Source organism: Lithobates pipiens, unplaced genomic scaffold (genome assembly GCF_037356315.1).
Source record: "Lithobates pipiens isolate NorthernLeopardFrog02 unplaced genomic scaffold, aLitPip1_a1.2 Scaffold_8, whole genome shotgun sequence".
Classification (NCBI taxonomy): domain Eukaryota; kingdom Metazoa; phylum Chordata; class Amphibia; order Anura; family Ranidae; genus Lithobates; species Lithobates pipiens.
In genome coordinates, this window is record NW_027507903.1 from 512,865,002 (window position 1) to 512,891,410 (window position 26,409).

The 26,409-nt window shown below is 44.5% G+C and overlaps 1 protein-coding gene across 2 annotated transcripts in view; it reads right to left on the reverse strand.

Annotated features, from left to right (window-relative positions):
- Nucleotides 1-904: 904 nt before the first annotated feature.
- Nucleotides 905-26,409, reverse strand: part of PARVG (parvin gamma) — a 78,581-nt gene continuing 53,076 nt past the window's right edge. For both annotated transcript variants that reach the window (XM_077469383.1, XM_077469382.1), the window contains 6 exons: nucleotides 25,158-25,177; nucleotides 23,505-23,566; nucleotides 18,407-18,475; nucleotides 16,953-17,054; nucleotides 3,654-3,726; nucleotides 905-1,136 (listed from right to left, as the gene is read on the reverse strand). In XM_077469383.1, coding sequence (XP_077325509.1) covers nucleotides 1,051-1,136; nucleotides 3,654-3,726; nucleotides 16,953-17,054; nucleotides 18,407-18,475; nucleotides 23,505-23,566; nucleotides 25,158-25,177 — 412 coding nt within the window. In that variant the 3' untranslated portion in view covers nucleotides 905-1,050. The remainder of the gene's footprint in view (nucleotides 1,137-3,653; nucleotides 3,727-16,952; nucleotides 17,055-18,406; nucleotides 18,476-23,504; nucleotides 23,567-25,157; nucleotides 25,178-26,409) is intronic.

Here is a 26,409-nt window from a genome sequence, read left to right on the forward strand (position 1 = left end):
CCAACAAAAATTTACACCGGCCGCCACTGCATCCTGTCCATATGTAATGGAAAAGGGAACATGTTCTGTAACCCATTTTTCAATGCAAGTAGTCCGTGTATCAGAATTTTACCTGGCATTAATCCAGAAATGAGCAGACTTGGGGAGGGAAAAGCAGCATAAGGAGCAAATAAGTTGGGTTGCAGTAATTATGTGCTGACAAGTACCGTGCATGAAAGGAAGAAAGTACAGGGTGACAGAGAGATGAACTCACCAGCCTGGTGCTTCTCCCATCACTGGACACTGGCCGGTCACAGGCTGGGGGAGGGACAAGACCTGTAAGTGTAACCTAGCTGCGGCAGAGAATAACTGAGGTCCTGCCAGACAGGGTTGAGCTCTGTGGCACAGCTGGGCAAATCTCAGGACTGAATGGACAGACATACAAACCTTTTATGCTATCTGTGTAATTCGCTGCTTGCCTGACATTTAGCTTTAAGAGCTGTCAAGATTTGCATATGAGAGTGCGCCCTGGATTTTGAGGCTCCCAGGGCACAAAGGGAAAATTTCACAGTATGTGCGGGCACCTCTAGATGCCAGCATTTATTTCATGCTGATACTCTCTATGGTTCAAAGTGTTTATAGTTTTCCTTTAAGCGTAGGTTTCTTTTTACTTTTATGTGTGAGATTCACATAGTTTTATTTTATCAAGACATAGGGTAAAAATAGATTTAGTTGCTTCATAATGCAGCATATTGAACAATCTCTAGCTCTGCAGCTGTTGTCCTATTTATTTTAACAACAAAATGTATTTTTATATATATATGCTTAGTTCAGCTGAGACACGGCAGAGACCGATGTTGTAAACCCACAGATCATTCTTGATAGCTATAAAACCATCTCTGACTCTTGAAAATAAAATAAACACTAACCTTCATTGTGCTTTATTTTATATTTAGAAATATAGATGTGCAGAGAATAAAAATATATATATCATTTTTTTTTGTAATAAATTGTGTTTTCATCCTTGGCTCAGCTGGGCTCCAGGTGACGGCTTCGTCCAAATCCTCTTTTTCATGAAGATTTCAGCATGTTTTTGTGTTTGAGGAACAGGCTGTACAGAACTCGCAGGGTGGTTTTTAAATCTCTGTTCACAATCTCTGGAGATGGCAGCGAACAGAAAAGTATCAGACAAGATAAAAAATTAATTTATAATTGAATGTAAAATGTTATTGATGATAACTTCTCTATTTTAGAAATTTTTTTATTATTTTGATGACTGCTATGAGATGTTGGAATGTACTTTATGGTTTTGCAATAGACTTAAAGAGCTTCAAGCTTTAGTAAAATATTTCTCCCTAAAGTGGTATATTTATACGCAGGTCCTTTCTATGTACCATCGTTAACAACAAGGACAATGCCAAGTTAAGCAAACTGAGAGGGAAAAGTATATGTCTACATGCATCTACGAGGGCCTGGAACTACATTCTTATTTTGATATTGTCTACTCATTTTCCACAACGTTCTAAGTTTTAGCAATACATTTTCAATTGATTCATATGGTACTGATTTTTTTCTACTGGGCTACAAGGGATTGAGCAATATATTTTTCAGTTCTACCGTGGAATATCTGTTCCACAAAACCATTGGATAATTGCATTATTTGTAAGGTTTACTTTCAGAGACTGGCAAAACTGTGGTCAGCTCAAGAGGGTATACCACTCACTTGCTCACCAGGTACTGGCAAAACAGTGGTCAACTAAGGGCAATTTGCTGTACTTTCCACTTGATCACTGGTATGCCAGTGCCCAATGACCAACTAAGCACAGTACACTTTCCATGGGGTCCCCATTGTGGTCAGCCAAGGACATAACATTTTCCACTTAGTCACCAGGGACTGGTAAAACAATGTTCAACTAAAAACAGTATACAGTACATTCCACTTGGTCACCAGACATTGAAAAACAGTGGTTTACCAAGGACAATATACTTTCCACTTGACCACCAGTGACTGGCAAAACAGCAGTTAACCAACAACGGTATAGTAACTTCCACTTTGTCAATGAGGACAAACAAAACAGTGTTCAACTAAGGACACTATACAGTACATTCTACTTGGTCACTAGACATTGAAAAACAGTGATTTACCAAGGACAATATACTTTCCACTTGCCCACCAGTGACTGGCAAAACAGTGGTCAACCAAGAACAGTATACTTCCACTTTGTCAATAGGGACAGGCAAAACAGTTATCACTAAAAATCAGTATACTTTCCACTTGGTCTCCAGGAACTGGAAAAACAATGTTCAAACAAGGGCAGTATACTTTCCATTGTGTTACCAGAGTCTGTCAAAACTGTGGTCAACTAAGAACAAGTATACTTTCCATTTGGTTAATAGGGACTGGCAAAATAGTGAATCGATGAAGGTCAGTATACGTTATGCTTGGTCTCCAGAGACTGTAAATACAATAAAGGTCAGTATAATTTCCAATTGGTTACCATGGACTAGCCAACCAGTGAAAATCCAGTGATCATCTAAGGACAGCTTGCTTTCCACTTGGTAACAAAGACAGCTTGCTTTACACTTGGTCAATGGGGACTGGCAAGTCAGTGATCAATTAAAGTGGAAGTAAACCCATCCATTTAAACAGTTAAAAAAAAAAAGGCATGCCGGGAATGCTAACTGCACATTGGCTGTGCTCTCAGCCAAACTATCAAACCATCCAATGGTTGGTGTCATAACGAATCACATGTGCAGCACCATAGCAGTTGAAGATTATACAGAAGCAAAGATGGCAGCTTCCTTAGCTGAAAACGATAGGGGAGTTTACTTCCACTTTAAGGACAATATATCTTTGATTTGATCACTAGAGACTAGAAAAGCAGTAGTATTAAGGAAAGAAATGTAAATTTTCTACCAGGAACGGTATTGTGTATCTGGCACTGGGCTATCGGGAACTGGGACTATTCTTTTCACTGAGCCACCAGAGACCTGTTACCTCCAAGCCATACCTGACCGGTTAGCATAGGCTTTACTAGCTAATAAGGAGTGTATTATATAATCTGGCATTTCAGGAAATGGGCAATGTATTTCCCATTAGACCTCCAGGTTTAAAACTGAGTTCCACCCAAAAGTGGAACTTCCGCTCATTTGTCTCCTTTCCCCCTTCTGGTGCCACATTTGGCACCTTTCCGGGGGAAGGGGGACAGAATACCTGTCTTTGACAGGTATCCTGTTCCCACTTCTGGGAGCTACAACCGTGGCTATTGACGTCACCGCTCAGCTTCCTCCTCCTCCCCCTGGCAAGTAGGAGAGAGAAGTGGAGCCTCGCGCATGTGCAAAAGGGTTCCTGGCGTGAAGCCGTAGGCTACACTACCAGGTTCCCTTACCCGCACTGGCAACATGGTGGAAACATCAGCTGTGGTGCCAACGCTGGACTAAGTTAAGTGTCCTATTATTAAGAGCCAGCAGTTGCAGTATGTGTAGCTGCTGACTTTTAATTTTTGCAGCAGTGGGCGGACTTCCGTTTTATTAGCTAGTAAAGCCTATGCTAACCAGTCAGTTATGGCTTGGAGGTAACAGACTGGCTGATTCTTTATTTTGTAAATTTAAAGGAATATAAATGGATACACATTGGATGATTGGAATAAATATAGTGCATGTGCAACACTGACCTGCAGGGTCCACTGGGTTTGTTAGAATCCCTCCATCCGTAAGGAGATCCAGAGCAAGGATAACATTGTGGAGCTGACAAAGAGAATATATATATAGATATGGTTTTCATCAGAATCATAAATGTATCTAATATCAGTTTATTATCATATATATTAAAGCTTAGACATAAAGTTTAGCCAAAATCACAAATCACCGATTATTTTTTGTTGGCACACTAAACTGGAAAATGATTGGGTTTTCTGGGTTACTTCCATTTGAATATCTTCATTGCACCTTTCACTGTATATTTGAAAAACTGAGAACTGTTGAAACAGCCATCTAGTATTTAATTGCTAGGTATGAAGGGGCCCCTCAAAAGGCAATGTATTGAAAGTCAAATGTATTGACTGAGAAAGATCATTGAGGACCTTCACTACCAATAATCAAGACATGTGGGAGCCTGGGGCAACTTGCCTAAAGAAATGTGGTTGCTTTTTAAATAAACTTTAAAAGTTTTAATATTGTTCATAGATACACCTGAAATTTATTTTGCTGATTTAAACTGAAAGATGAGTTGGTCTTTATCTTACCCAGTGAGAATAGCACATTTTAAAAGAACATTGGGAATGACATGGTAATGATCCATGTCTGTATGTAGGTTTTGAAACATTCTGATATTTAAAAATATTGCATTGAGTGAACCAGTATTTTTCCCGTAATGTCGGCAACAGCAGAGTACACAAACTTTCCAGATGACAGCTCTGTCTGTCCTCCTGACCATCAAGCTTTGCATCTTGTAGCTGAACACATGCCACGGCAATGCTGTACAAACACACTTCAGATGACTTGTCACTGACTTCAATCGGAGACAAACTATCTCTGCAACGCCAATGACTACTTTAGGGGAAATTTACATAAATTACATATTTCCACCTGATTGATGAAAGATTCATGAGCCTCTGGCGGGACTCTGATTCTCCTGACTGAGTGCGTTCCCGAGCAAACATTTTATTTATTCTGTCACTCAAATCAAAACATTTGTGCAGGATCTGAATAGACTTCTGCTTCCTCCTGTCTATCAGCACTGATAGAGGAATCCAAACCTCAAATCAAGTTGTCAGGCTGTCATTCCCTGGCTGCGATTCTTGTAATCAGGCTTTAAGTGGGTGGGCGATCGCCCCGCTCCTGCGTTCTCCTAGAAGTTGTGGAGAGGTTGTTCTTTTTTGAGAAAGGAGCAATCTGACATTTTGCAGTGATTACAGTGATTAGTGAGGCTTGTGGCAGGGGGAATTATTGGTAATGTGACTGTCCTTAAATCTGAAAACGGAAATAAAATAGATGCCTAGTCCCATTCAGTAAGGAAGCATGGGGGGATTGGGGGGGGGGGGGGGGGATTTTCAAGTACTAATAATAGGCTAATAATTTTATAGAATAAATACATATACAGTTGTGCTCATAAGTTTACATACCCTGGCAGAATTTATGATTTTTTTGGCCATTTTTCAGAGAATGTGAACGATAACACAAAAACTTCTCTTTCACTCATAGTTAGCGTTTGGCTGAAGCCATTTATTATCAATCAACTGTGTTTACTCTTTTTAAATCATAATGACAACAGAAACTACCCAAATGACACTGATCAAAAGTTTACATACCCCAGTACTTAATACCATGTATTGCCCCCTTTAACATCAATGACTAGTGATGGACGAACTTCCGACGGGACGTTTCGCGAACGCGAAACGCGAACGGACACAAACGTTCGCGAAAACGACCGTTCGCCGCGGGCTCCATTGACTTCAATGGGAGGCGAATTTCGCAAACCTTTAGGTCGAATTTGCGGCCACGGGGTAATTATTAGGGGGTAGCACGTAGTCCCACCACCTGGACAATAGCATAATACATGTATGAGGTGAATTTGGGATCGATAACTACAAGCATTTTTTTTTTATTTGGGAAATTGTTCTGACAATTCAGGACTATGGAGCTAATGAAGGCAATGGAGGAGAGGGAAGGTCAGGGACCAGGGTAGGCAAACAAGAGGGTGCAGGAGATACAGAGCACTGACAGCAGCACCGTAATACAGAGCACTGACATCAGCACCGTGACATACAGCGCTGACAGCAGCTCCGTGACATACAGCGCTGACAGCAGCTCCGTGACATACAGCGCTGACAGCAGCTCCGTGACATACAGCGCTGACAGCAGCTCCGTGACATACAGCGCTGACAGCAGCTCCGTGACATACAGCGCTGACAGCAGCACCGTGACATACAGCGCTGACAGCAGCTCCGTGACATACAGCGCTGACAGCAGCTCCGTGACATACAGCGCTGACAGCAGCTCCGTGACATACAGCACTGACAGCAGCTCCGTGACATACAGCGCTGACAGCAGCTCCGTGACATACAGCGCTGACAGCAGCACCGTGACATACAGCGCTGACAGCAGCTCCGTGACATACAGCGCTGACAGCAGCTCCGTGACATACAGCGCTGACAGCAGCTCCGTGACATACAGCGCTGACAGCAGCTCCGTGACATACAGCGCTGACAGCAGCTCCGTGACATACAGCGCTGACAGCAGCTCCGTGACATACAGCGCTGACAGCAGCACCGTAAGCAGCCCCAGGAGGAAGTCAGCACAGCACAGGGATGGTGTGATCCCCTCATAATAAGAACCCCCAGGAGGAAGTCAGCACAGCACAGGGATGGTGGGAGCCCCTCATAATAAGAACACCCAGGAGGAAGTCAGCACAGCACAGGGATGGTGGGAACCCCTCATAATAAGCAGCCCCAGTAGAAATATGACACCGCTCAACCTCTTCAAAGAGGAGGGTAGGGGCATATAGTACGGTGTGCTTTTTTGGGTCAGGGAAGTGAGCCAAATGAATTAAGAAGGTCTGTGTGCTTGATTCCAAAAATTGTTTATAGACATATACATGGTCTACTGATCACATGTGTTGAATTCCTCCGAGATCCATGCCTCATTCATTTTTAGAAATGTGAGGTAGTTAACACTGTGGTGAGCTAGGCGAGTACGCTTATCGGTCACAATCCCCCCTGCTGCGCTGAACGTCCTTTCGGACAGGACACTGGATGAGGGGCAAGCCAACAGTTCGATTGCAAATTGGGCAAGCTCTGGCCAGAGGTCAAGCCTGCCCACCCAGTAGTCTAGGGGTTCATCACTCCTCAGAGCGTCCACATCGGCCGTTAACCCAATGTAGTCGGACACCTGACGGTCTAGGCGTTCCCTGATGCTGGATCCGGATGACACCTGTCGATGGGTCGGCTGAAAGAATGACCTCATATCCGAAGTCACCAACACATCTTCAAACCGGCCTCTTCTTGCAGGCGCTGTTGGATTGGTACCCGCAAATCCTTCTCTGGGAGTGGGAATTGCTCCTCTGCCAGCGCACGCAAAAGCAGAATGCAGCATTTCTCGAAGCAAGGCCTGGAAGTGCTGCATTCTGACAGCCCTCTGCGACGGCGGTAACATTTCCGCCATTTTGTGTTTGTACCGGGGGTCTAAGTACGTTGCCACCCAGTACTGGTCCTTGACCCTCATGCTTTTTATACGGGGGTCCCTATTAAAACACTGGAGCATGAAGGCCCCCATTTGCACTAAAGTGGAAGCGGTGTGGTGGCCTGGCTCCTGCTCATCATCCAGGATAATGTCGTCCTCTTCATTCTCCTCTCCCCATCCTCGCACAACAGGGATCCCAGAAAGGTTTAAAGCATGCTCTTCTTGCTCCTGCTCATCCGCCCCGGCACCATCCTCCTCTGACTCCTCATCAGACTCCTGTTGTTGACTTGTCTCAGATAGAGTAGCCCCCCCTGGGAATTCATCCAGCATTGCGACTTCCTCATCTTCCCGCTCCTGCTCCTCCACAGCCTGATCAATGACACGACGCAATGCACGCTCCAGAAAGAAGGCATAAGGTACCATGTCACTGATGGCGCCATGGCTGCGACTGACCAGTTTGGTGATCTCCTCAAATGGCCGCAGAAGTCTGCATGTGTCGCGCATGAGCAGCCACTGGCGCGGTGAAAAAAAACCCAGCTCCCCAGAACCGTTTCTTTCGCAGAGTTCATACAGGTAGACGTTAACTGCACGTTTCTGCTGGAGCAGCCTATCAAGCATATAGAAGGTTGAGTTCCATCGCGTCGGGCAATCGCAAATAAGACGTCTGACCGGCAGATGGTGTCGCCGCTGAATGTCAGCAAGGCGAGCCATGGCCGTGTAAGATCTTCTGAAATGGGCCGAGATTTTCCTTGCCTGCCGCAAGATGTCCTGGACCCCAGGGTATTTGACAAGGAATCGCTGCACGACCAAGTTTAAGACGTGTGCCATGCACGGCACGTGCGTGATTTTGCCCTGTTTCAATGCGCTAAGCAGATTGGCACCGTTGTCACACACCACTTTACCAACTGTCAAATTGAGCGGTGTTAGCCACTCATCTGCCTGTGAACGCAAAGCTGAAAGGAGTGCCGGGCCAGTGTGGCTCTTTGCTTCCAGGCACAACAGACGCAGCACGGCATGGCAACGTCTCACCTGGCATGTGGAATAGGTTCTGGGGAGCTTGGGCGGTGCAGTGGAAGAGACGCTAGCAGCGGAAAAGGAGGAGGCAGCTGAGGAGGAGAGGGAGGAGGATGGAGTAGGAGGAGGAGAAGAAGAGTCAGGCCTGCATGCAATCCGTGGCGGTAAAACCAAATCTACACGGGTGCCACGGGTTACATGCTTGACGGCCGTCAGAAGGTTCACCCAGTGGGCAGTAAAACTGATATACCTTCCCTGCCCGTGTTTGCTAGACCACGTGTCTGTGGTCAGATGTATCTTGGCACCGACACTGTGTGCCAGAGATACATTCACTTGCCGCTGAACATGGCCATATAGCTCTGGGATGCCCTTCTCTGAGAAATACTTCCTTCCTGGGACCTTCCATTGTGGTGTTCCAATGGCCACAAATTTGCGAAAGGCCTCCGAGTCCACCAGTTTATATGGCAGTAGTTGGCGGGCTATGAGTTCTGACAAGCCAGCCGCCAACCGTTGGGCAAGAGGGTTATCCGGCGTCATCATTTTTTTACGCTCAAACATTAGGCCCACGGAAGCCTGCCTTTTTGCAGAAAAATGTGAGCTTGGCGTGATGGAAGGTGGAGTGGAGGACAATTGTGAGGAGAGAGGAGAAGGAGAAGTAGAAGACGAGGCTGGACGGTGAGAGCCTGCAGTGTGGCTTTGTGTGTTCCGTTGCTCCCACTGGGCTCGGTGATGGCTGCTCATGTGCCTTCTTAAGGCGGTCGTCCCTAGGTGAGTATTGGGCTTACCGCGACTAACGCGTTGACTGCAAAGATTGCAGATGGCAACGCTATTGTCAGCAGCGGACACGTTAAAAAAAGCCCACACTGCGGAGCCATGTGCCGGTGTCCTGGGAGCGCCAGATGTGACCGTACATGGTCGATGACTCGCTCCTGATACATTTGCAGTCTGCTTTGTCCCTGCTGTGCAATGTAAGTCATTGCTGCTTCTCCTCCCTATCTGCTGGTCCATATCTCCCTCTGAACTCCCCTCCTCTTCCTCTCTTGTGGGCACCCACGTGACATCACTAGACACGTCATCATCAACGTCACCTTCCCCACCGCTATAAGTAGAGTAGGCAGCAACACCGGGGACCAACCTCCTCCTTGGGCTGATCTGGGTACTGGCGTCAGACTGCTGAGTAGCGCTTGTTGCTACCTCCTCTTCCTGATCCAATACCAAGAGTGGCTGCGCATCAGAAATGTCCTCTTGATATGGATCGGAAAATAATTCCAGTGACTCAAGCGGAAGGTATGTGGTGGTGGTGGTGGTGGTCGTGTTGTTGGTGGTAGTGTCTTTGGGGGTGCACATAGCAGAGAGTGAAGAAGAGGGTGCAGATCGAGAGGATGAGGAGGGTGCAGAAGAGTAAGGCTGAGCGAGCCACTCAACCAAGTCTGGTGCATCCTTTAAAGTAATTGAACGCACCTTCTGCAACTTCCCACTTTGGCTCAAGCCTGTTGCTCCTGCCCTACCCCTACCACCCCTGCGGAAGGGCCTGCCTCTTCCTCTGCATGTCATTTTTTAAATGACCCTGTGACAAAACTCTTAGTCCCTATACCGCTGAAGGACTGCTGCAGTATAGGTGAGCGGTCAGCAGTGGTGCACGTCAACCCTATCTATTGTGGACCTATAGCGGTCCTTACAGAACAGCAGACTGTACCGCACTCAAGCCTATGTACCGTAGCACCCTATACCAAGTTACCAGTCCTTATAAGAACTTTTGTGGACCAAGCAGGTTGTGTATTAGTGTTTAGCAGACTGTACGTCAGTCCCTATACCGCTGAAGGACTGCTGCAGTATAGGGCAGCGGTCAGCAGTGGTGCACGTCAACCCTATCTATTGTGGACCGATAGCGGTCCTTACAGAACAGCAGACTGTACCGCACTCAAGCCTATGTACCGTAGCACCCTATACCAAGTTACCAGTCCTTATAAGAACTTTTGTGGACCAAGCAGGTTGTGTGTTAGTGTTTAGCAGACTGTGCGTCAGTCCCTATACCGCTGAAGGACTGCTGCAGTATAGGGCAGCGGTCAGCAGTAGTGCACGGCAACCCTATGTATTGTGGACCGATAGCGGTCCTTACAGAACAGCAGACTGTAACGCACTCAGGCCTATGTACCGTAGCACCCTATACCAAGTTACCAGTCCTTATAAGAACTTTTGTGGACCAAGCAGGTTGTGTGTTAGTGATTAGCAGACTGTACGTCAGTCCCTATACCAATGAAGGACTGCTGCAGTATAGGGCAGCGGTCAGCAGTAGTGCACGGCAACCCTATGTATTGTGGACCGATAGCGGTCCTTACAGAACAGCAGACTGTAACGCACTCAGGCCTATGTACCGTAGCACCCTATACCAAGTTACCAGTCCTTATAAAAACTTTTGTGGACCAAGCAGGTTGTGTGTTAGTGTTTAGCAGACTGTGCGTCAGTCCCTATACCGCTGAAGGACTGCTGCAGTATAGGGCAGCGGTCAGCAGTGGTGCACGTCAACCCTATCTATTGTGGACCGATAGCGGTCCTTACAGAACAGCAGACTGTACCGCACTCAAGCCTATGTACCGTAGCACCCTATACCAAGTTACCAGTCCTTATAAGAACTTTTGTGGACCAAGCAGGTTGTGTATTAGTGTTTAGCAGACTGTACGTCAGTCCCTATACCGCTGAAGGACTGCTGCAGTATAGGGCAGCGGTCAGCAGTGGTGCACGTCAACCCTATCTATTGTGGACCGATAGCGGTCCTTACAGAACAGCAGACTGTACCGCACTCAAGCCTATGTACCGTAGCACCCTATACCAAGTTACCAGTCCTTATAAGAACTTTTGTGGAACAAGCAGGTTGTGTGTTAGTGATTAGCAGACTGTACGTCAGTCCCTATACCAATGAAGGACTGCTGCAGTATAGGGCAGCGGTCAGCAGTAGTGCACGGCAACCCTATGTATTGTGGACCGATAGCGGTCCTTACAGAACAGCAGACTGTACTGCACTCAGGCCTATGTACCGTAGCACCCTATACCAAGTTACCAGTCCTTATAAAAACTTTTGTGGACCAAGCAGGTTGTGTGTTAGTGTTTAGCAGACTGTGCGTCAGTCCCTATACCGCTGAAGGACTGCTGCAGTATAGGGCAGCGGTCAGCAGTAGTGCACGGCAACCCTATGTATTGTGGACCGATAGCGGTCCTTACAGAACAGCAGACTGTAACGCACTCAGGCCTATGTACCGTAGCACCCTATACCAAGTTACCAGTCCTTATAAGAACTTTTGTGGACCAAGCAGGTTGTGTGTTAGTGATTAGCAGACTGTACGTCAGTCCCTATACCAATGAAGGACTGCTGCAGTATAGGGCAGCGGTCAGCAGTAGTGCACGGCAACCCTATGTATTGTGGACCGATAGCGGTCCTTACAGAACAGCAGACTGTAACGCACTCAGGCCTATGTACCGTAGCACCCTATACCAAGTTACCAGTCCTTATAAAAACTTTTGTGGACCAAGCAGGTTGTGTGTTAGTGTTTAGCAGACTGTGCGTCAGTCCCTATACCGCTGAAGGACTGCTGCAGTATAGGGCAGCGGTCAGCAGTGGTGCACGTCAACCCTATCTATTGTGGACCGATAGCGGTCCTTACAGAACAGCAGACTGTACCGCACTCAAGCCTATGTACCGTAGCACCCTATACCAAGTTACCAGTCCTTATAAGAACTTTTGTGGACCAAGCAGGTTGTGTATTAGTGTTTAGCAGACTGTACGTCAGTCCCTATACCGCTGAAGGACTGCTGCAGTATAGGGCAGCGGTCAGCAGTGGTGCACGTCAACCCTATCTATTGTGGACCGATAGCGGTCCTTACAGAACAGCAGACTGTACCGCACTCAAGCCTATGTACCGTAGCACCCTATACCAAGTTACCAGTCCTTATAAGAACTTTTGTGGAACAAGCAGGTTGTGTGTTAGTGATTAGCAGACTGTACGTCAGTCCCTATACCAATGAAGGACTGCTGCAGTATAGGGCAGCGGTCAGCAGTAGTGCACGGCAACCCTATGTATTGTGGACCGATAGCGGTCCTTACAGAACAGCAGACTGTAACGCACTCAGGCCTATGTACCGTAGCACCCTATACCAAGTTACCAGTCCTTATAAGAACTTTTGTGGACCAAGCAGGTTGTGTGTTAGTGATTAGCAGACTGTACGTCAGTCCCTATACCAATGAAGGACTGCTGCAGTATAGGGCAGCGGTCAGCAGTAGTGCACGGCAACCCTATGTATTGTGGACCGATAGCGGTCCTTACAGAACAGCAGACTGTACCGCACCCAAGCCTATGTACCGTAGCACCCTAGACAGACCAAGTTACCAGTCCTGATAAAGAGCTTTGTGGAACAAGTGAGTTGTGAATGATTAGCAGACTGCAGCAGAAGGGCAGCAGTCAAGTATAATATTCTTTCTATATTTGGAAGAAAGAATATTATACGTGTACAAGCCTATTACCGTACCACTGATACCAGTCCTGAAAAGAACCTTTGTGGAACTAATAGTAACAGCAAGTCTTTAAAATTATCCTCACTGCCTGACACACTGCTTCCTGCCTGTCCCTATACAAATTGGCAAAAAAGAGTAGGCTGGAACGATTAGCTGGAACAGCTCTTTTGTGGACCTGATAGTAACAGCTAATGATGATGATGATGATGATGATGAAGAAAGACTAATCTGGCTGAGCTGTCCCTAAAATAGCAGCATACAGCGCTCTGTCCCTTTATCTAAACTGACAAAAGAAACTCAGGCTGCTGACCTAACACCTATACCAGTCCTGAAAAGAACTTTTGTGTACCAAATAGCTAGCGTTTTCTCTGTCCCTACTCCACACAGGATCCTTTCCCTACAGTGACAGAAGAAAGAATGTAAAATGGCCACCGGATCGGGTGTATTTATAGGTTAGGGGGAATGTCCAAGTGTCCATGAGCTGTCATGTCTCAATTGGTTGTCCTGTAACACATGATAAACGTGTCACGAAAGGTTAAAGTTCTTGTATACATTAAACACGTAAGTCCGCCGGGGCGAACGACGGAAAAAGGCGTTCGAACCCGCGGACGGCGAAAGTCGGAAATTCGCCGCGAAACGACCGCCGGGCGAACCGTTCGGCCATCACTATCAATGACAGCTTGAAGTCTTTTGTGGTATTTGTGGGTGAGACTCTTTATCTTCTCAGATGGTAAACCTGCCCATTCCTCTTGGCAAAAAGCCTCCATATCCTGTAAATTCTTGGGCTGTCTTGCATGAACTGCATGTTTTAGATCTCTCCAGAGTGGCTTAATGATATTGAGGTCAGGAGACGGGAATGGCCACTCCAGAACCTTCACTTTATTCTGCTGTAGCCAATGACAAGTCAACTTGGTCTTGTGTTTTGGATCATTGTCATGTTTGAATGTCCAAGTACGCCCCATGCGCTGCTTCCTGGCTGATGAATGCAAATGTTCCTCCAGTATTTTTTGATAACATACTGCATTCATCTTGCCAACAATTTTGACCAAATTTCCTGTGCCTTTGTAGCTCACACATCCCCAAAACATCAGCGATCGACCTCCATACCTTTCATCATAGGCCTTGTTGACTCCTCTCCAAATGTAACGTTTATGGTTGTGGACAAAAAGCTAAATTTTGATCTCATCACTCCAAATGACTTTGTGCCAGAAGGTTTGAGGCTTGTCTGTGCTGTTTGGGGTATTGTAAGCGGGATAATTTGTAGCATTTGCGTATTAATGGCTTTCTTCTGGTGACTCGACCATGCAGCCCATCTTTCTTTAAGTGCCTCCTTATTGTGGATCTTGAAGCAGCCACACAACACGTTTTCAAAGTCATGTATTTCACCTGAAGTTATTTGTGGGTTTTTCTTTGCATCCTGAACAATTTTTCTGGCAGTTGTGGCATAAATTTTAGTTGGTCTACCTGACCGTGGTTTGGTTTTTAACAGAACCTCTCATTCCCACACACAGAGAAAAGTTAATTTTGAACGTGGCTCCAGGTAGCCGGGACTAGCAAAGGAGGTCAATATTGCCGCCTCCATCGGCGAGATTGACACCTCGCTGGCCCCGTCACCTGGTATGGATTTAAAGGGGAACCCCTATGCCGAAAAAACGGCGTGGGGGTCCCCCAAAGTCCAAACCAGACCCTTATCCGAGCACGCAGCCCGGCCAGTCAGGAAAGGGGGTGGGGACAAGCGAGCGATCCCCCTCCTGAGCCGTACCAGGCCACATGCCCTCAACATGGGGGGTGCTTTGGGGAAGCTCGTCCCCACCCCCTTTCCTGACCGGCCGGGCTGTGTGCTCAGATAAGGGTCTGGTATGGACTTTGAGGGGATCCCACGCCGTTTTTTCAGCGTAGGGGTTCCCTTTTAAATCCATACCAGGTGACGGGGCTAGCGGGGTGTCAATCTCGCCGATAGAGCCGGCGACATTGACTTCCTTCACTAGTTCCGTCTACCTGGAGCCATGTCCAAAATGAACGGACTTTACTCCGTGTGTGGGCAAGTCCGTTCATTTTAAAAGTTCGGCGGACCCCCGCCATACGAGTGGACTTGCCCACACATGACCGGACTTTTCCGACTGACTAGGTCCGGAAGAAAATACACAGGACCTAGTCCGCTGGAAATGTCCAGTCGTGTGTGGGAGTGTGTGGGCAAGTGTGTACGCAGGATTTCAGTGCAGACCACTGCTCCAAGCAACTTACCAGCATTCATTCTTTGTACCAGAAGTTTTCCAGTAGTTATATAAGAATATATATATTTTTTTGATAAATACTATCCTAGATGGGTGCAGCTTCAGTCTGATACTGAATCTGTCCCCCGGCACCTCTAACACTGAGAACTGGGCAATCGAACATTGCCGATCACTCGCTTCTCACAGCTCCCCAAGCAAAAAACTGCTGTCAGTCCCAGCTCTCTGCTCTGCCCCCTCCTCACTCACTGGAGCACTGGGATGTGGAGGGGTCGGGAGCGGCCAGCTCGGGCTCTCAGCGGCTCGCAGGTCCAGGGATCAGGGTGGATCCTTACTCCATGGTTAAGATGACGACTGAGCCTGGACTGGTTCTGTGATATCAGCAGAGAGCGGACTTCAGTCCTCTACTGAAAACGGGCCACCGGAGTGCAACACGAACTGCGCTGTTGTGATCCATTGAACATGTACAGTCAAATGAGCATTGGCTGTATTTCTCCTTTAAAGTAGTTGTGAACATAAAAGGTTATAGACACTTTCTAATAGTTATAACTATGCAGGCCCCATAGCTGCTTTTGCTTAGTTTCAGAAATTATCTTTTTTACAAGATTAAAAAGTTAACATCAAGCATCTCATCTTCCTCCTAGTGGGGGGCAGGGTTACAGGACACTGTGCAGACACAGTGTGCCTGAATCCATAGTCTGTTCTGCCTGCGGCAAGATGCAGGCTGTGCTTGAGCCAGGGTAGTGATTAAGAGGCAGGCTGTGATTGGGAGGGGGTGTGTGTCAGAGGCAAGCTGCGATTGGCTGGGGGACATGGTGACTACCCAATAAAGTCATGCTGAGTGTCTGCACAAGGTCCTGTATCTCTGAATGGCCAGCCAAAGCATATAAACTGACCAAGCAGGCAGAGATCAGCGTCTGAGATTTGTGTGGTTAGTTTAGAACAAGGATGATAGGTGACTGGTAGGATTAATCAAGTACCTCAGATGGAAGAAGTACATAAAATGAGACTATAACATATAAAATACACTTGTGTGAAAACACATATAGAAAAAAAATATTTAGGGTAACATACACGTTAACAATATTTATGCAATACGTTAAAGCTGGGGTAAAGCTACCTGAGTGATTTTTACCTACAGGTAAGCCTTATTATAGGCTTAGGAGATACAGTAAACATCTCCTGAGTGCACCGTTTAGGAGATATTTATATTAGTAGCAGCCGATGACGTCACTGGCACATGCACACTGAGCTCCATCCATTCAGAGCTCTGTGCCGCAGATCGTGACACCCATGTGCATGCGTGGGAGTGAGGTCACAGCAGTTCGGTCATTCAAACAGCTGGAGCCTGTGAACCCAGAAGGAAGACAGAGTGAAGATGAAAGCCTTGTCAGCAGTGATAGCGCACTGCTGGGGGCTTTATTTTAAAGTGTTACTAAATCCAGGACCCTGCATTCACTATATCTGGTCTCCCACAGTACATAGAACATGGAAATGCAATTATTTTTAGTAAATATAAATAGCTAAATACCCTTTCTCATCAGCAGTTCGAGCAGTCTTGTGACTTCTATTAGTGTCTGGTTAAAGCTTGTAAGAGCCATTTTCAATCTATTCTGGCTGTCGTATGAGGCTGCAGGACACCTGGCCCTCTGTCTGGACAGTGCCAGTTGGCCCTGTACTGATCACATGCAAAGAAAAAATCTCTGGCAATGCACACCAAACTGAGCATGCACAGAGTGACTCCAAAGGTTCTGTTTTATATGGAAATGGATTGGGGACAGTGGATGAAGGGAAGGATCAGAGAAGACAGGAACAAATAGCCTTTTTACACAATGTGGAGGATTAACCTCTTATGTTCCACTGTGAGTATAACAAGCATAGTTTACTGCTTATACAGACTAATTTCACTGTTGTGGGTTTAGTAACACTTTAAGGTAAGTCCCTCATAATGTGTTAGTATGTGGCTATATACACTACAGATACAGAATAACGGTGTGCAGTACAATAGGTCTATAGCTGGGAATATTCATTCAGTAACTCACCTTGTCTTCTGTTGATCCCGGACACAGGAAGAATGTTGACAGAGGTATAAAATAGCCTTCCACTTGTCCAATTAACAGCAACAAAATGACCCCATCAGCAAACTATAGAACAAAATATGACCAAAATATATGCAGTTACAGAAAGGTTTTGGTGTATCTACATTAACCACATAATATAACCACGTTATTTTGGAAAAACGATTTCTGTAAAAAATAAAATACCTGCCATTTTCTGCATGCCCATTCCTTTAAAGTGGATGTAAACCGATTCATGAAATTTGCGCTGGGCATATTATATATATATATATATATATATATATATCTGCAGTATTTTCTTATCTCTCTTCAAAGCACTAAGTCCAGTGGCTTTCTCCTGCTCCGTTCTTCTGTTATCAGCATGATAACTTCTGACAAGTTCTCTGTTAGCTAAGATAAAACCAGGCTGAAATTTGTGTCGTGGGAGGATGCTATAAATAGATTAGCAGATAGCTGAACGATTCACAAAACAGCTCTGCATGTCTCTGCCTATGAGGAGAGGGGGGTCTTTCCTCCAATTAGCTGTTGTGGCTGTACACTTTGGTGGATTTTTATTTCACTTCCAGTTGTGGCTTTGGGACAGGGAGTGAAGGGAAATCCTCCAAATGGGACACCGATGGCAAAAGGAAACACCTGACAGGGGTTATGACTCTTCCATACTCTATTCAAAATGAAAAGAAAAATTGCCTTTCATTTCTACCTTAATCGCTCCTGTTGTGGCTCACGTCTTTTGCAAGGTACAGAGCCATTTTCTTCAACTGTACACAACCTTATTTTAAATATGACAAATTCTGAAGTTATTTGTAATATAGGGATTACAAAATATTCTGAATTGCTAGAGCTACTGTTTACATCTTTCTGGTCTAGCAGCCGATCTTATGCCGCGTACACACAATCGGAATTCCGGCCAGAAAAAGACCGATGAGAGTTTTTCATCGGAAAATGTGACAGTGTGTATGCTCCATCGGAATTTAGCTGTCCAAATTTCCGCCAGCCAAAAATGTATAGCATGTTCTCAATTTTCCCAACGGAAAAACTTTCTATCGGAAATTCCGATCGTGTGTATGCAATTCCGACGTGCCAAAAATCACGCATGCTCAGATTCAGCTACGAGACGGAAGCTATTGGCTACTGGCTATTGAACTTCCTTTTTCTTGTCCCGTCATACGTGTTGTACATCACCGCGTTCTAATCGGAATTTGGTGTAACCACGTGTAGGCAAGACAGCTTGAGCCGAATTCCGTCAGAATTCCGTCGGGAAAACCATCAGAGCTTTTTCCGATGAGAATTCCGATAGTGTGTACGCGGCATTAGTCTATATTCAAAACTACAATTAGCTAAAAAAAAATTTGGTCAATTTCTGTGAAAAAAAAAAAAAAAAGACTGAAAGAGGAGATGAAGAGGACATTGGTCTTTACCTGGGAGTCCAAGTCAGTCACAGTAAGACTCAGGTTTACTAGCTGTTTATTCACAAAATTCACAATAGCCTGTAGGGAAGCAAGAGAAACATGTCCTTGGATGAATATTAATAAATAGTTTGTGAGATTACTGTAACTGTTTAGCTAGAACGTTCTCTTCTGCAGATGTATTCAGTATATTGGCAGGCATCATTGCAGAACCACAGCTAGTACCATGCATGTATATACAGCTGCCTGATGAGGGGTAGGAAATAGAGGTTAGTGATCCTGGGTCAAGTAATTCTTTGACTTTTCAATCATTTTAGTATCAATCAACCAGTATAGCCTACTAATAGCTTTGGGCCCAATGGAGGCCAACATACCTTATGTTGTTTGGAGTATACTCCAGTTGTTTGGAGATAACTTTGTGTCCTGTACAGTCTATAGGTGACTTTGTGTCCAGTGGAGTCTACTCCTAATTTTGTGTTATGCCGGCCATACACAGTTCCAATTTCGAAAGAATTTTCTTTCGAAAATCGTATCTAAGAATTTTCTATGAATTTCGCACCAGTAGTGGGCTGTAGCAACAGACGATTTTCGCGTGGAAATCAAATTTGAGAAATCGGACATGTTGGAAATTTTTTGAAAAACAAACGATTTTCTAATCAATTATGGGAGAATCGTGCGGGAAATGTAAGAAAAGAAAATTTACGGAGAGAAAAGAAGATTCCCGGCCACGAAACCCCCCACCCCTTCAACCTTTTCAGCAATGCTGGCAGCACTCATACATCTATTTCCCAAAGATAACCTCTGGATATGACGCTGAGCACGTGCACACTACTTCTTTGGTCCACCATGGCGAGACCTGTTCTGAGTGGAGTCTGTCCTGTTAAACCGCCGTATGGTCTTGGCCACCGTGCTGCAGTTCAGTTTCGGGGTCTTGACAATCTTCTTATAGCCTAGCCCAGTGATGGCGAACCTTTTTGAGCCTGAGTGCCCAAACTGCAACACAAAACCAACGTATTCATTTCAAAGTGCCAACATATACAGAACTTGATGAGCGTGTGCTGTGATGTCTGGGGGTGAACATGGGACACATCAGAAACCGTTGTGCATTCACTATGTAGTCATAGTGTTTTGTACAAGAAGATCTAAAACTAGAACACATTTTGACAAAAGTTAAATTTTTTGGAAGTTGTGCTAGCATTGTGCAATCAAATTCCAGGATCACTATTCTACTAACTATATATTAATATTCAATACAGTCAAGTTGCATGGCAGGTGCACTTTAAATGACTAGTTGTTCAGTAGAAGCACCGGCTGGATGATAAAGAAATCCTGTTACAGGGGTGACCTGCAACCACCAACTCTCCAGCTGCAGCAGAACTTCCAGTCCCCCCATGCCCTGCTGGCACACATTATGCAGTGTTTGGTTGCCAAGGTATGTTGAGATCTGTAGTTCTACTCCAGCTGAAGACGTACTGGTTGCTCTGCATTGCTGTAGCAGAAGACTACTTCAAACATCTCTCATTCCTGACTATGTTCACAGTCCTATATGTCCAGGAAACATCCTTCAGAACGGAAACACTCAAGGACAACTGTAGCAATAATGCTTTACCAATGCAGTTCACTCCAAAATGCTGTGCAGTTCATTGCATGTCAAATGCAAACTCCCAGCAGCTCTACACCTCTTCCCTGTATAATGCCAGTGATTCTGGACTGTCTGTCATGTGACTTGTGTCATGAAATACAGGGGAATGGCAGGGACAAAAACAATATGTATTTACATCTTACTGTACTGCAGTGGTCTTTGCTAAATCTAGCAGGCTTTCCCAGCCAGATAAACCTGAATAGCCAACACAAAGTATCATCAAAGCTCATATCCTACAGAAAATGCTTCCAACAGCTTTGATAGAGAGTAACACAGACAGCATATACACAACATTATTCTGATCATACCCTTCCTTATTTTATGGCAATCTTGGGAACAAGAAGAAAAAAAAAGAAAGGTCCCCAAGAAATAGATTCTATTTGAAGAGGCACAGAAACAGTGTACACAGCTAAAGACATTTATTCCCCACACAGCATGTACACTTACTTTTAACAACGATTGCCACAGCACTCCAATAATAAACCCATCAGCCGACTCAGTTCCCGGGCTCAAGAACGGCCTGTGATTGGGCATCTTCCCCACCACATGTTCTGCCTGCCATCCAACCCAGAGCAACTCTTCATCCAGTCCACGCCCATCCTAGACACAGCCCCCCATTGGCTCAATCCCCACCACATGTTCCACCTGCCATCCAACCCAGAGCAACCCTTCATCTCATCCACGCCCATCCTAGACACATCGCCCCTGCCCCAGAGACTTGTGGGAAATTTAGTTCTATGGGGAGGGGAACTGTGCATGAAATACACCTCCGTACAGGATTTTCTCACGTGCCTACAGAGAGGGCTTGGCGTGCCGGCTGTGGCACGCGTGCCATAGGTTCGCCATCACTGGCCTAGCCCATCTTTATGTAGAGCAACAATTCTTTTTTTCAGGTCCTCAGAGAGTTCTTTGCCATGTTGAACTTTCAGTGACCAGTATGAGAGAGTGAGAGCAATAACGCCAAATTGAACACACCTGCTCCCCATTCAGACCTGAGACCTTGTAACACTAACGTGTCACATGACACCGGGGTGGAAAAATGGCTAATTGGGCCCAATTTGGATATTTTTTACTTAGGGGTGTCCTCACTTTTGTTGCTAGCAGTTTAGATCATAATGGCTGTGTGTCAAGTTAATTTGAGGGGACAGCAAATTTACACTGTTATACAAGCTGTATACTCACTACTTTACATTGTAGCAAAGTGTCATTTCTTCAGTGTTGTCACATGAAAAGATAGAATAAAATATTTACAAAAATGTGAGGGGTGTACTCACTTTTGTGAGATACTGTATATATAATTATAGTTATTTAATAAAAGCTGGAGGGTGCAACTCTGGATAGAAACCAATCAGCTTCCAGATTTTATTGCCAAAGCTTAATTGAACAAGCTAAAGTTAGAAGCTGATGGGCTACCATGCACATCTGCACTAGATTCTGGGTGAACCCATTTTAGAAAATGTACCCTGTTGTGTATAGCGTAGTCGAATGAGAACTGTGTCCAAGGGAGTCCATTGATCATTTTGTATACAGTGGAGTCTTTTGATAGCTTTGTGTCTGGTGGAGTCTACTGATACCTTGCATCTAGTGGAGTCTATTTATAACAGGGATATGCAATTAGCGCACCTCCAGCTGTTGCAAAACTACAAGTCCCATCATGCCTCTGGGTGTCATGGTTGTGGTTGTCAGAGTCTTGCTATGCCTCATGGGACTTGTAGTTCTACAACAGCTGGAGGTCCACTAATTGCATATCCCTGATTTATAACATTGTGTTTAGTTGAGTCCACTGAAAACTTTGCTTCCAGTGGAGCCTACTGATAATTTCAAGGTTTCACCACCATGGCAAAATCTTTATAGAAGAGGGAGGCAGAGCCTTGCAGAAATGAGAACTACTGGGCTATGGATGGTAATTCCTCAGCTTCTGGAAGAGTATCATTCAGGGTTTCTACAGCTACCCATCTCCCCCCTGGTGATGTCACTGAGCATGTATAGGAAATGATCTCCACTAAAATTGTTATACAAAATGGGGTCCCGTCACCAACCTTGGACCAAAGAACGCATTCTGCACCCGTCTCTCTTAAGCCCGTAGTATACTTACCTTTAGGTAGAGAAAGTGATCCAAGAAATACTGTATATCACATGACAAAGTTGGACTTTTACATGTAAACCAATTTTCAGGCAACAGGGAGCCCAGAATGGCAGCCCTACAATTCTTGCTGGTCTGATGAATGCCCAGTTTGATATGCAGTAGCTTCAAATAATAAGCATTCATTCCCAAGGGCATCCTAAGGCCTTATTCAAATCTGCTTGATAAGTTCCACCCTTAGCACTTGCTGAGCGCAATACGTATATATACCTTGCAGTCAGCAAGTAGTTTACCAGGATTATGGCTGAAGATATCAGCCATAACTCCGGTACTGTTTTTTTTCAGCAGACGGACGGTTTTCCAAGGTGGTGGAAGGGGACCCCCCCCCATCTCTCGCCGGCGCTTCTTGGGCTTACTGTTACGGCTGGTTCGCCTGAGAAATTATTTAACTATGTGGCCGTCTGCTCCCATAGGGAATCAAAGAGTGAACACTCTTTGATCGACTCTATGGCCTTGGAGGACCGGAGAAACGTCATGACATCACTTCCAGTCCAGGCTGGAATAGAAAAAAAAATGAACACGGGAGATCAAAAAAACTTTTGCTTTTAAATGTAAAGAAGAGATTTGCGGTCTTTTTGACCCCAGATCTCTTTAAAAAGATCACCTGTCACCCTTATTTCTATTACAAGGGATGCTTACATGGGTAAAAGGTTAACTGAGGAAGAACAATGATTTCATTGTTCAGTAGCGGCTGGTTATAAAGGATTTTGGGGGGCCCCTCCAGGTCTGCACTCATCCTACAGCGGAGCCCTCCAGCTGTCATGCCTCCCCTGGACTTCTGTCTTGAACAGGTCTTCTTTCTGGGTTCTGGGTCTTCCTGTCCTGATTGGCTGGGAAGCTGGAACCCACTGGTATTCGCTGGTAGCGAAGGGTGGGAGGTGGGAGGGCCCGGGGCACAGTGCTCTGCGTTCTGAGGACAATATGAATGTGAGGGGGTGACAGACCTGGTAGAGTAATGTTTGGGGGTTTTAAGTAATTTTCTCGCAAAAAAAAAACTATTTTTTATGTAAACAAGAAATTTTGATTCTTTATATGATTCTATATTTGCAAGTTTGGTTGCGGTCTCATTTGGATGGGGCTTAAAAAAAGCATGCAAATATAATCTATATACATATATATATATATATATATTTAGAGTTTCCTGCATGGCTACTGTAGTCGAAGTTACAGTGATTTCAGCAGAAATTTTTTAAAGGTTACCAGTAGAATATTAGAAAGGGCAGAATAAGGAACTAATAAAACCAACAAATATGCCACGTAGAAAACCTTTGGTGTTCATGAAAAGCCCAGTTGTTGCACTTGGCCCCCACACTTATATAAATTACCTGTTTCACATGATTTATCTTGTCTGGGTTCATTTCAAAGAGTTGGTCAAAGGCATCCTTCTCTGGGACAGGAAAGAAGGTAAATTGGAATACAAAATGTATTTTATATCAATAATTATATTACAAAAGTAGAGGCTTTGCTTACACTGATTAGACACTTGGATAAACAATGCACCATGTTTGTATTTTTTAATTTTTCAGATTTTATTATTTTTATAGAGCCTACACTGGGAGATCTATCAATTCAATAAACAGCAAAGCTATGCATGCCCGTCTGTCACAGTGCTCTGATGATGAACTGAGCTATCAGCTGGACAGTTCAGGTTCTGACCTGAATTCATTTATGAATACTATTTTAGCTTCTGATTAACTAATAGTGAACCCTAATAAAGCTGGCCATACACCTATAGATTATCTGCAGATTTTCTATGGTTAGATGGAAAAAGTGCAACAGATTTCTCATTGTTCGCTAAACTGTGTGGATGGAGGAATCTCCCACTTTTTACATCTAACCATAGAAAGTCTGCAGATAATCTATAGGTGTATGGCCAGCTTTAGTTTGTATTAACTCTGTCATTCCCTTCTGCCTTAGAGGTTTTTTTCTCTTATTATTTGTATATATTTTTAAATCTGTTTGCTGCCAAATATTACAAAAAAACATTATTTGTACAAGAAACATGATTCCAGTGCATTTATAAAAGGGGCAAATCACAAAAATGTTTTTAACGTATTTCACCCTAACATTTGTGGTTATAATTTTGGTTAACGCTTAATATTTTTTAGTAACTTTCACATAGTTTTTGTAGTGCTTAAAGAGCTGGGGGGATCACACTCTGGCATCCTCTCCTTGGGTGCCAGAGGACCTTGCGCCGCCATTGGTAACAACTGGAATTTACCATATGTTTTACGGGAAAAAAGGGGCCACAAATCATTGCTTGAAATATTGAGCAGCAAAATAAAGTTATAAAGTTAAAGTGTAGCTATTGTGAACTGGAGAAAACCTAAAGATGATAAAGTGATTACATCAGTTGAAGCTGCCTTCTATGTTAGTTCCAGTTTTCGCTGATAAGGAAGCACATAGCTGGGCATATGACAAGCATGTGAAGTTCTGGTACAAAAATTCCAAAACCCGCTGAGTTCAGCACCTCTCAGAACTTTGAAACTTTCTTTTCATTTTTTTAGCCCCCGTCAAACACTCCATCATGAGCCTCTAGGCCTTCATAAATCAGTCTCTCAAAAAAAAATTCAGCGCCTTCTTGTCCTTCGATAATTATGCTTGCCAGCATTTACAAGCTGCCTATCAAATAATGGCTTTTTATCTGCGCCCACTCTGTGCGTCGAAAGGCCTGTCACTTTCTCCAGCCTGCCACGGCTGAGATGGCTCACACAGCAAGAGAAAGCTCATAGAGAAGCCCTGACAGCCTAAGCATGTTCTCCAGCGCTCTCATCCATGCCAATTAATCTGTATTTCCCTTCACCCCGTAAGACCTGGTCAACGTCTCCTATAGTTGCCACAGCAACAGCGCGCGTCCTGCCACCTCCGAGTCAGGCTCGGTTACTTTTAGAGGGGTCATTCCATTTAGTCTTGCCAAACCTGATGCTTAGAACACAAACCTTACTGTAGAGTCATGAATTAAACATGATATGACTTACTAGAAGCTGCGTCTTCCTCTCTGCGGTGACCCAGGGGAGTGCGTTGCAAGGCAAAATGTGATTTAATGAGGGGAACAAACAAGAGAAAAACATAAGCAAACTGGCTGCAAATTATAAACAGTTTCTTTTTTATTTATAGATTTCCAAATGACATTGCTGGTTTACAAGTAAAAAAAAAAAAAAAAAAAAAAAAAAGATAGCGAAGGGCTATCCTTGAATTTTACAGGGATTACACATTCTTTATGTAATATGCTTTTACGCAATAATCCATCTTAATACTTCTAGGAATAGTAGTAGCTCGCCAGCACTGTCATGTGTTCCCACATCCATCGTATACAATCTTAATTATAGTGCAGCACTACCTAAAGCTACCACTCTATGGGGTTAATTTACTAAAACTGGAGAGTGGGAAATCTGGTGCAGTTGTGCATGGTAGCCAATCAGCGTCTAATCAGTGTTTAATTAACCTTTGACAAAAAAAAAACTGAAAGCCAATTGGTCACTATGCAGAGTTGCACCAGATTTTGCACTCTTCAGTTTTAGCAAATCAGCTCCTATCGGTATATCTGATTCCAGCATCAAAATTATATAAGCAAGAAAAAAAAACAAAAGAAAAAAAAACACTTTTTTAAACTGTGAAAGAATTTCCAGCATGTAGATAATTTCACCAATAATGTTAACTAATTATATACAATTTGGTTGCCAAAAAAAACACTTAAAAAAAAAAAAAAAAAGAGGGCGGCTGCTAGTCCGGGTGATCTCCTTATACTCCCCCAATATATATTGTTATGTAGTATTTATATTTTATATATATTTATGTTAATGGAAGGGTTTTTTTTTTTTTGGCAGCCAAATTGTGCAGAGGGGGAGTGGTTTAGCTTTTAGTCTATTGATTGCAGGTGCATATGGGCATGCACATGGGATACCTATTTAAATGTGCGAGTAGATTTTGGGCATTAATCCAGGGACTGCTGAAGGAGAGCCCACTACTGAGCTCTGAAGAAGAGGGGTTGGCCCCCTTGAAACGCGTCAGCAGGTGGTGAGTAGTGCAACCTCTAGAGAGTCCCGTTCGTCTAGTATTGGATGCTGCTATTTGATGACTACTTGTACTGTCTTACTGAAAGATTTTATAGGATCGTTTGTGAGTAGTTTTCTGTTTTATTTCTTCAATAAACACGTACCTAAAGGATAATGCACAAGGCCAGTGCGCCCTCTCTTTTTCTCTTCTCTTTTTGACTTTTAGGGTTCCCCA